This window comes from Typopeltis vanoorti, chromosome 24 (assembly GCF_054136105.1).
Source record: "Typopeltis vanoorti isolate ZY-2024b chromosome 24, IOZ_Tvanoo_1.0, whole genome shotgun sequence".
Taxonomy (NCBI): Eukaryota; Metazoa; Arthropoda; class Arachnida; order Uropygi; family Thelyphonidae; genus Typopeltis; species Typopeltis vanoorti.
The window spans coordinates 49,180,444-49,192,760 of NC_143572.1; the positions used below are offsets into that span (position 1 = coordinate 49,180,444).

At 36.4% G+C, this 12,317-nt stretch overlaps 1 protein-coding gene across 6 annotated transcripts in view; it reads left to right on the forward strand.

Annotated features, from left to right (window-relative positions):
* LOC150093183 (phospholipid-transporting ATPase IF-like) overlaps positions 1–12,317 on the forward strand; it is a 799,705-nt gene that overhangs the window by 171,765 nt on the left and 615,623 nt on the right. For all 6 annotated transcript variants that reach the window (XM_090413774.1, XM_090413776.1, XM_090413778.1 and 3 more), the window contains exons 7-8: positions 2,897–2,961; positions 11,958–12,039. In XM_090413774.1, coding sequence (XP_090269900.1) covers positions 2,897–2,961; positions 11,958–12,039 — 147 coding nt within the window. The remainder of the gene's footprint in view (positions 1–2,896; positions 2,962–11,957; positions 12,040–12,317) is intronic.

The window sequence follows — 12,317 nt, forward strand, 5'->3', positions numbered from 1 at the left end:
ATTTCGTGAACATTTTGCTAAAATTGTGAGGACAGCATAATTGTGGGTTACAGGAATGATATGGAGAACACGACATGTAGAAGTAAGGATGTTTTGATTCCATAGTGCAAGACGTTAATTAGGCTGTGTATGGATTACCCTTCACAGATTTGGTCACCAGGTTTTCAAAAGGATGATGAGATATTGGAGAAGGTCCAAAGATTTCTGGTCTTTAGAATGTGAGGTATGAGGACAGATTGAGAGAATGCAAATTATGAAGCATAGTGGATACAAGGAAGAGGGGCAACATGATCGAGACATATACGTTGCTCTAAGCAACACATCTACCTAGAGCATTCTAGACATTTTCTGTTGGATTAAGGTCAGGAAATGTGGCTGGCCATTCCAATATATGTGATATTCTCTTCTTGAAGATATTGGTCCACAAGCTTCTCCCAATGAAAACAAGCATTATCATCTTGTAGGGTAAATGTCTCCATTAATGCACCTGCACACAGATGAATATAGAGGCCCTTGTCTCTTTAAGTTGCATCATTCATGGTTTAACTGGGAAGCACATACTAGAGATACTACCCCAAACCTTCACATTACCTACACCATAAATGTCCCTTTCATGGATGTTAGAGGGATGATAATGTGATCCTGGTTATCTCTGGATCGGAACTCACCTGATATCGCTTTGTAGAGTAAATCAGAACTCATCCCACATTGGTTCACAGTGGATGTAGATACCAATATTCTTGTTGCTTGTAAGGTCTGATCAGAGCTGATTTGGAGTGGCACTTCTGTTTTGGTTTGTAGATAATCAGAGATATTGGTCATCCACTGCGTTTTATCTCCTTGATGCTGTTTGTGACTGTTGTAATTGGTTTCCCAGTCTGTGAACCATGGAATATCTCTCATACAACTATCTGGCTGTCTCTTCCTGACTTTATCAAGTCTTAAGGTGGCTTGCCACCTTTAATTCATCAGTTAAAACGTGTCCTGCAGTCATATCTAAAAATTTTGTTATCATGAAATGTCTTGTAGTCACTCCAGAGATCTCTAAGATTCCTGTTTTTATTCCATGGTTCATTTGCATATACCACTGACAGTGCCACTTATTTGTATAAGATAAGCAGACTATTTACATAATATATGTGACTTTCATATGTCCTACTATCCCTGAGTTATTACGATTTTTCTCTTTATTGTCAGGACAGCATAATTGTGGGTTACAGGAATGATATGGAGAACACGACATGTAGAAGTAAGTGGTGATATATGCTTGTTTGCAGATGATGCAAAGTTGGGGAGAGTTATGAGAAGTAGGGCAGATGTTGTAGCTTTGCAAGAGGACCTAAATGGACTGTCTGATTGGGCCAATGTATGGAGATGTCATTTTCAAGATGTAATGTTTTAAAATTTGGGAAGCAATGATGGGATACAAAATATAGGATTGGTAGGAATATTTTAGAGGAGGTGGGGGAGACAAAAGATTTGGGAGTTATTTTGAATAGGGATTTGAAATTTCGTGAACATTTTGCTAAAATTGTGAGGACAGCATAATTGTGGGTTACAGGAATGATATGGAGAACACGACATGTAGAAGTAAGGATGTTTTGATTCCATAGTGCAAGACGTTAATTAGGCTGTGTATGGATTACCCTTCACAGATTTGGTCACCAGGTTTTCAAAAGGATGATGAGATATTGGAGAAGGTCCAAAGATTTCTGGTCTTTAGAATGTGAGGTATGAGGACAGATTGAGAGAATGCAAATTATGAAGCATAGTGGATACAAGGAAGAGGGGCAACATGATCGAGACATATACGTTGCTCTAAGCAACACATCTACCTAGAGCATTCTAGACATTTTCTGTTGGATTAAGGTCAGGAAATGTGGCTGGCCATTCCAATATATGTGATATTCTCTTCTTGAAGATATTGGTCCACAAGCTTCTCCCAATGAAAACAAGCATTATCATCTTGTAGGGTAAATGTCTCCATTAATGCACCTGCACACAGATGAATATGCAATAATAAAATATATGGAAACCAATATATTTTGTTACATCTTCAACAGTTTCTCTTTTCATGAGAATAAGTAAACAAGACAAAATTAATCAAATAATGATTACTGTCCGACCACATATCCGAGACCCTAGTCTGGCAACCTGCCAAGAAGAGTCAATTCATGCTGAAGGAGAGAAAGAAATAAAGGATATACGAATTGGGCACCAACACACAAAATTATGTGCTTTATGTGTACAATTTTCCAACTGTTATAAAAGCAAAATAGTTACCACTTTAAAAACTACAATGTCATAAAAGAAAAGTTAATTTTTTGACGTGCAATAATAAACAACTCATCCCACAAGACGAATTGATTACCCTATTATCGGAATGGATTCTCCTTCTTCTGACATGCAGAAGTGTCGATGGATCTCACATCTGCAAACATACAGTATAATGACAAAGAAATATATCACATTTGTTTTATCTGTATACAGTGAGTTACGCATTCGGCTACCATGTGTCTGGATTTAATTGATTGGATGCCGGGATGTGAAGAGAATTTGAAAAGTCACTGGGAGAATTAATCCCATTCCAGTATTGGAATAGTCTTCTGAGACCTCTGACAGAAATGCAACATGCAAGATTAATGACAGACTAGAAGATTGATTGCTAGATGATATGATACAACTCATGAATCATATCTCAAATTCTGTTAACCAGAATTTGAAATAACCCAGAGTTTATACTGTATATATAAGAAAATTTATCTTATTGACCATTTAAATTATATCATTATTTTATTGTATAATGAATAATATTTAGTATATCATTTTTGTATTTTATATTTTTCATCAGCTATATAATAACACATTTAAAATTATTTTTCTTTTCTTTTATTAGCTCATTAGGACCTGTAAACTTATTATTAAAGGGAGCTACATTGAAAAATACAGCATTTATTTATGGTAAATAAACTTAATTTCTTAGTAAGGTGTGTGTGCATATGGAGAGGTGTGTTTATGTCTTAACTATCACCATTACAGTTGTGAATGATGAAATACAGATGAAAGATAATTCAGAGAGGGGAACGTTTTTGATATAGTACAATAGTGCTATTTTAAGATAACAAAATAACAATTTAACCTATATTTGTAGGATCTTATCACATGTAATGTAGAATACCAATCATAAATTGGTGAAGTAGAGATGTATTAACCTCTCTACCACCATGTTGGATGAAATAGTGAGACCAAATTGCACTTCTTATCCATGTTATTCAATAGTGTTACAGAATCGTATCCAGATTTTGCTGAATGTCTATAGACGTCATGGCCGGTTGGGGTGTTAATACAGCATTATTAACATGATAAATATTGACTAACCACATATAAAATAAAAATAAATATCTTGTAAAAATGTAAAAAATAAACATTTATTGATTATTATTGCATAGACAAAGGCTTACATGCTGTTTTTCATGATACAACTAACATGATTCACTTTGCAATGCAAAAGTTCCACCCTTTAACGTAATCTTTTCTGAAATAAAAGCCCTCAAGTCTTTTATTATTATTATTATTATTATTATTATTATTATTATTATTTCGGGTAACTCCAAGGAGTCGACAGGCTCATTGAGGGAGGCCCCTAACATCATGTCAAGAACAACTATTCGACATTCACACAGTAAGTCGAGTATCTATTATACCTCGCCTTGAACTCATTCACAGTCATAGCACCCACAACAGATTCTGGCAGCTTATTCCACTCATTCACCACTCTCCAAGTAAAAACTTCCCTTGCTAACCACATTCTTGCCCAGCTTACATGTATGGCCCCAATCCTCTCACCACCACTACCAGTCCTATTCTCAGAAATATCTTCTGAATTAATCTTATAGAAACCCTTCAGTAATTTGAAAGTCTCAATCATAATCACCCCTTTTCTGCCTATCAACCAATTTTTGCAACCCACAAATCTCCAACCTGTTCTCATAAGGTTCATTCCATAGACCTGCTATCATCTTGGTCACTCGTCTCTGGCTCCTCTCCACCTTCTCCCCATCAAGAAGAAACCCTGGCACCCATATCTGGGCACAGTAGTCTAGATGGGGTCTTATCAAGGCTCGATACAGAGGAACAACAACTTGTTTGTCTCTGCATGTTAAAGTATTTTTCAGCAACCAAGTGATTTGATGAGCTGATTTGGCCACTTTTGCGATGTGCCCCCCTAAAACTTCAACTCCCTATCCACCAACACTCCCAAATCCCTGGCCTCATCAATCTCCTGGAGTATGGTTCCACCAATGTGATATACTGCTGTTAATCTTTTCATCCCAAAATGCATAACCTTACACTTTGCCACATTAAATCGACAACCATTCTCCTTATCCCAGTCCTCCAAACTATCCAAATCACCTTGCAAATTTTTGACATCCTGTGCACTCACTATTGCTCTACCCAACTTTGCATCATCAGTAAACAAGTGAACACTTCCTCTCAGATTCTTTCCTATGTCGTTAATGAACAAATTGAAAAGTAATGGTCCAAGAACAGAACCCTGTGGCACACTACTAGTCACAAGCCGTCTTTTGGACTCTACTCCTGAATAAACCACTCTCTGATATCTTTCCATCACCCACCCTCCTATCCATCTCACCAACCCTATATCCATCCCCATATGCTGCAGTTTACTGATTAGAATTTTAGAATTACATGTGGTATCCTGTCAAAGACCTTAGCAAGATCCAGTAGAATCACTGTAAACCCATTACCCTTATCCAGTTCAGCCATCACTGTGTTATAAAACGTGAGCAAGTTAGGGAGGCATGATCTACCCTTCACAAAACCATGTTGTCCCCCATACAGTATCCCATTTTCATATATCCAATCCTGTATTTTTCTCTTGACTAATTTCACCAAGACCTTGACAACGATTCCTGATATGCTAATCAGTCGGTAATTTGCAACAGCAGTCTTGGAAACTCCTTTATGCAGTGGAACTTTTTTCCCCTCTTTCCACCCCCTCGGGATTAACTCAGACAAGAGACTCAGATTAAACAAAATGGTCAAGGGTACTGACAATTCTTTAGCCGCTTCATGTACGACATGAGCTGGTATAATATCCAATCCTACAGATGTATTGACATTGAAGTTTTGTAATAGCCTACTCACCTCCACTTCATTCACCACAATTCCCGTATAATCTACTGGTTCATTTGTTTCTGCAATGTCACCTCCTGGATGATATATTCTTGCAAAGTGCTCGCTCAGTAATTCAACTATATCAACTGATTCGGTAACCTCCCTACCATTGGCATTCTTTAAAACCATTCTGCCATATACATTTTTTCTTTTACTTGCAACATATCGAAAAAAGTGTTTGGGATTCTCTTTAGCCTGCATGGCTAATTTCCTTTCATTATCCGTTTTTGCTTTTCTTACCACATTCGTTACCCTTCTGGCCTGCGCTTTATACCATTCATGTGACTGCCGGTCACCTTTCTCCTTAAATTCTCTCCATAGTTGTTTCTTTTTTTGCAGCTCAAGCTTAATGGTGTTATTCATCCATTTAACCCCTACTTGATTTATTATTCCGACTCTAGGTATACAGTCAGCCATTGCCTCCTGCAAACACTTCCTAACCGCCTCCCATGCACTATCAACATCTATCCCTTGCAGTCTTACATGCCATGGCACTGAACCAATCAAACTTCTAAGCTTGTCATACTTACCAGCCCGATAATTCCACATGTACCCTGTCTTAATTGTAAATTCTGCACCTTTAGCCACCTCTCAAGTCAAGACCCTATGATTACTCTCACCAATTGGTGGCAAGTCGTCATATTTGTTACAGCCAAATTCTCATATGCAATTACTAGGTCAAGCACTCTCTGACCCCTAGTATTTTCCATTACATGCTGTTGCAGATGGTTATCCCTTAATAATCGCATAAAATCCAATTCCTTCTTCCCATGTGTCCTCTTCTCCTTCCAATCAATGTTACCATAGTTGAAATCACCCATAATAATTACCCTCCTTCCATTGATTTCTTCTATTTGTTTATACATACTATCTCCATCATCTATTCCATCACCTGGTCTATAGCAGCACTCAACTGTATATTTTGTTCTGCTAGTTTTAATCTCACACCAAATATCCTCAAATGTGCTCTTTTCTCTATCCTGCAGTTCCACTTCTATTCTCCTTCGCTGTAGCTCATAAGCTATCATCAATAACACTCCTTCCCCCATTTTATTCTCCCTGTCACTCCTGAACACACCATACCCCCTTACATTCAGTCCCACTAGCTATATCATCTTCTGTCAGCCATGTTTCACTAATGCCAATAACCTGTGGCCTGGAAGTGCTAACCAAGGCCAGAAATTCTTCCTTCTTGTTCCTAATATTTCTGGCATTAGTATACATGAATTGCAGGAGCCCATTTGTCCCATCCCTATTTTGATGCCTTATACTATCCCATTCTGACTCGTAGACTTTCATACTCGCTTTGGCATATTACACACATTCATACACTCAGCTGTCTCCCTAAAGTCTGCATATCTACTCCCCCCCCCCCCTAATAACTTTAGTTTCCCTGATTCTGTACATACACTTCCACTACATTCGACAACACCTTTTCAAGTCTTCCTACACCAAATCCATTCAAATGTAAACCATCCATCTTATATAAATCCTTTCGCCCATTGAACTCACTCCACACATCCACAAATTCCACACCACTCATTCTGCATAATATACGCATAAAGTCATTTGTAATTATGGCCCTCCTTCTATACTCTTGACTCTCATACTGCGGCAACAGACTCACCATTCTAACTCTCTCACTCTTCTCTTTTGTTACCTCAAGCAATTCCTTCACATCCTCACTCATAGCCATTTTGTCTCCTTTCAAATCATTTGTACCTTCTACCACTATCAATTCTTTCACCCACTGCTTTTGCATTCTAATTGACTCACTTACATCCTTAACGTTTGCACCAGGTTGGTACGATTTTGTTAAACTCTCAACTAACACACACCTCTTACTAAGGAATCTCCATACAACACTCGCTTTTTCATTTTGTTTACACTCACTATCATACTCATTTTTTCTATCATACTTTTGCCGTTTATCAGTCGTTATGCTCGGTAAACATTTTTGCCAATGCTCCAGCTGCCAATTTGCCCTGTGTATTGCTTCATGTAACCGAGCTATCTCACTCATTGCATCAGTCTCATCATTCTTATTCTCCGATAATTCATTCATTTGTTCTCTATGTTTACCTTCATTCTCACTTTCAATGCCACTCTCACAGCTATCTGGTACTACCTCGCAAATATCACTATTTTCTAGATTCTCACTTTCAACAATGATATCACTCTCAAATGTCTTTATCTCCAAGTCAAATAAATGCAAGGCTGAAGTAATACAATATAATAAAGAATATTACTGAAAGATTAGCTTAATGTTCCGTGATTACTCCACTTTCTATCCTCTCTCAGTCCAGTCCTCCAGTAAGTCAGCTTAACAAACTCATTCTTAATGTTTCTTTTTTTTTTTGGCGGGGGGGGGGGGTGATGGAGTCACAATTTATCATGTACTTTTCATTCTTTGTGCACTGTTCTCACTTTACATTCCAAGCATCTGTCATTGTTGCTTGCTATGTTCGTAGAAAAGTTAGCCTTTCATATCAAGAAGACTAGATTTTAAAAGAAAAATTTGTGATCTTTATCTGAGCTCATCTTGATATCATCATTGGTTTGGATATAGCTTCCCTATTTATATAGTGCCAGTTCATCCTGTTTTTACAAAAATTGTCACAGTGTTTCCAGACATGCATTTGCACACCAATATGTCCTGTGTTTCATTATTAAATTTCCAATATGAAATGTTTTATGAAACAGTTCATGAATGTTTGAATGAATATTACATGAATAATAAGAGTAGTTATATTCCATTAACTTCTAAGTCATATATGGTTTTATTTCTATTATCAAAATGTTAAGCTTTTTTCTTTCAAGTGCAAGAGCTAATAGTGATATTACTATTGTGCATGATGAAAAACACTGCACAGTAATGTGTAGTGTCAACTAGGTATCATCTGAATTTGAATAGTGTATAGTAAGTAATTTTCACCACTGCTGTAACAGCAAGATATCTACATAAACAATTCCATCATCAGTATTGTATTTTAAAAACACTTACACACAGAGCCAGGGTGATTTGTTTTAATGATATGCCTCTTTCCACAGAACTTAAATATCTGCACCATACTTTCTTGGCCATTGGCTACAATTCCAACAAAATTGATAAAATATTACACAACTCCATTACTTCTCCCTCCTCTAACACACAAGAACAAAACATGACTATACCTATTACCTATACCAGAGGTACATCAGAAAAGATAGCCAAAGTGCTAATAAAATATGGCCTTCATCTACATTCAAACTACATGTTAAATTAGCAACTCTGATCCACACTTCTAAGGATAAACTCCATCTTCTAGCATATCCTGGAGTATATGAAGTTTTTTGTGACTGACTTGGCCTGCTATGGGCAGACAAGAATATAACATCCACCTTAGAGAACATAAAAAATATATTCACTACCATTATTATGGTAAGCCAGGACCGGCAGACCATGCTTTGGACACCACATCATACAGGATTAGATGAAAGAAAACCAGTTTACTGTTTAGAAGTTTTTACAGGTCAGAAAGATTATTTGTAGTCAGCCATTGGTATAAAGAATTCTTCTAACCTGAACAAGTATGGTTTCATTAATTTGCCAAATATTTGGGAGGCTGTTATCTTAAGATCAACATCTATGTAGCTGTAATACTGCTACTTTTTTTTTTTACAACATTAGAAGGTGCCAAATTAGGACTTTAGATTTTTTGACTGTTACGATTTGAATTGTTTCACTTACTTATTGTTGCATGTAAATTATAATATTCTATCTTGTGCTCTGAAGATGCTAGTTCAAAATCTAGCAAAATATAAGCCAGTTAATAAACATCTTTTTAATAAAATAATTCATTTGGTGTTGTTAATACTGATAAAATAAGTTATGAATAATGTTCAACACCTAAGCTTGTCTATTAGATATATCAGTGCTACAATTTCATTACCCTTATTCCGAATACTTCTAGCATTTGTAAACATACACAGTAGCTCATTTCTGTTTGTATAGCCAATCCCACTGACCTCACTTCTTGGATATGATTCCCCCATACTCTAATCTGGCCATTCCTCCATATTATCACTGATATATTACATCTTTCTATGGACCTTTTGTTACCCCCAAATTCTTGACTATCTTAATCTTTTCTTGCACACTCCTATATCCACTCCTGAAACCATTATCTAGAGTTCTCCCACAGTATCTCCCTTACCTGACCTGATCTGTTCACTCTGACCCCCCCCCCCCATTCTCTCTCTCTCACTCTCTCTCTCCTTTCTTTTAGGCTTGCACGGTGATCCGAATGCATTTTTGGAAATTATGGAGACAACTACCGTGTTTGAATAAAAACTTTAGTTTAATATTACTAAAATTTTACAATTTGATGTTTCGACCTTTATGTCAAGGTCATCTTCTGGAGCGTCCAAATATACACAAGAAACAAGCTATACTACAATCATACTGGTTCGTTAAAGACACTGACTAACTGCCACCACAATTGTTGGCTTGACCTCTGGTGGAAAAAAAAAAAAAAAATTTTACATCAACGCTAGAGTCCTATTATTTGTGTTGTCTACTATATACATATATTAACATCATTCCAGCCAGTTGGAGTGGAATGGTTGCTAATACTAGTGGATTGGCTAGAGTCCTGACTTATGTTGAATCTTTCGTATTAGGTTGGCTGGATGTGTGCCATCCAGATCCTTGGAATTTTCATACCATCTTTATTGTTGATATTTGGGTAGTTTATCAGGATTTTGCAGGATTCTTTTAATTTTCTTTCGTACCATGTTTTTGTGCGGTGTAAGGAGCAGGTGCTTTTCCAGTTGGTTTGGTGTGAGGTGTTAAGTGCATGGTCTGAGAGGCCTGCTTCACCATAATGGTTATATTTAATGTGTCTAATGGTGAAGCAGGCCTCTCAGACCATGCACTTAACACCTTACACCAAATCAACTGGAAAAGCACCTGCTCCTTACACCACACAAAAACATGGTACGAAAGAAAATTTAAAGAATCTTGCGAATTCCTGATAAACCACCCAAATATCAACAATAAAGATGGTATGAAAATTCCAAGGATCTGGATGGCACACATCCAGCCAACCTAATATGAAAGATTCAACATAAGTCAGGACTCTAGCCAATCTGCTAGTATTAGAAACCATTCCACTCCAACTGGCTGGAATGATGTTAATATATGTATATAGTAGACAACACAAATAATAGGACTCTAGCGTTGATGTAAATTTTTTTTTTCCCCCACCAGAGGTCAGGCCAACAATTGTGGGTAGCGGTTAGTCAGTGTCTTTAACGAACCAGTATGATTGTAGTATAGCTTGTTTCTTGTGTATATTTGTATGCTCCAGAAGATGACCTTGACATAAAGGTCGAAACGTCGAATTGTAAAATTTTAGTAATATTAAACTAAAGTTTTTATTCAAACACGGTAGTTGTCTCCATAATTTCCAAAAATGCATCTCTCTCTCTCTCTCTGTCTTATGTTATTTCGCTTTGATTCTTTTCATTCACCTCTCCATTTGCAAAGTCTCGTACCTTACTTAATCCTAGCAAGATAACAATTGTGGTTCTGAAAGGAAATGTAGACAGGGAAGTTCCTGACAAATAAGTCCACCTTATTGGAGAAAGAATTGAGGAAGTCAGCAAGTTCAGGTACCTTGGATCCATTATTAATATGAAGAATTGCTATCCAAAAGACATCAGAAGAAGATTAGGAATGACTAAAACAACAGTCAGAGACTGGTCTAAAATCTAGTAGGATGGATTTATCTCCACAACAACAGTGTTGACGATTCTGGAGGCAGCTGTTTTTCCAGCAGTGACTTATGGATATGAGACTTGTAACCTGAAGAAGTCTGATAGGAAAAGGATAGCCACTTTTCAAATGTGGTGCTGTTGAGGGTATGATATACTGAAAGGCTGTAAAATGAATGGATTCTAGAAAGGATTGGCAGAACTTTAAGGCTCCTTAAAGATATTTACAGAAGAAAGCTGAAATACTTTGGACACATCAAAAGGATGGAAAGAGGACTTCTCAAAACAGTAATTGAAGATAAAGTTCTGGGAAAAAGAGGAAGGGATAGATTGTCAGTAAGATGGATGGATGGATGGATGGTGTGTCTGAGATGATTAATCATCAGAGAGTTGAAACCTCTAGAAGGGTACAACAGGAAAACCAGACAAGGATTATTGTGGCCCATCACTGAGGAACAGAGTGACCATACACATCTGATGATATCCAGTGAATAGATGGAACATATTTTGTATATAACTGTTCATTGTCATAATTTCCTTTCCACTAATTTTTGATGAATTTCATAGGGATTCTGTAAAAAGGAAAGTGTTTTATTCAGAGTCTGCAGTCTCAAAAAAAAAAAAAAAAAAAAAAAGGATTAAGAAACACTGTTCTGAATACTCTGATGCATTCATGCTCTCTCTCTCTCTCTCTCTCTCTCTCTCTCTCTCTCTCTCTCTCTCTCTCTCTCTCTACTCCCTCACACACACAGGTTATCACTTTGTCTGCTTGACATCTAATCACATATCACCATCTCTTAGCTAACAAACTACCTTTCTCTCTTTGTGTCTTCTATAGCAATCTCTTTCTCAACCAAATCTACACTGCAGGCTAGTAAAATTTTATACATATTGCATATTATAATTTTAATGGATCTGCAGGCTGCCAGTTGGGAAATGTTTTCTGTGATATACTTGATTATACAGTAAATAATGAAACATTATAATATTTGCTATTGCAGGATGTGCTGTCTATACAGGAAAAGAAACAAAATTAGTTAAAAACTTGAGGTTAACTTCAAATAAATTTTCTACAGTTGAAAGGTAATTGATTTATGAATATTAAAATTTACAGAAGGTATTAAAAATATAAAGTTTATTTTAATATTTTTATTAAGTGTGATAGATTTTAAATTTCATAAAATTATATTATTCACTTTAGATATTTTTAAAATTGATTTTTGTATAACATATGCTACACTATTTAATTAATAATATTATTGTTTCATGCTGCTTAAACTATGAGGTGTGTTGATTGATAATATTGGACAAATGTAAGGTAAGGCATTTTCTGTAAATATTTTTACATTGCAAAAATGTAG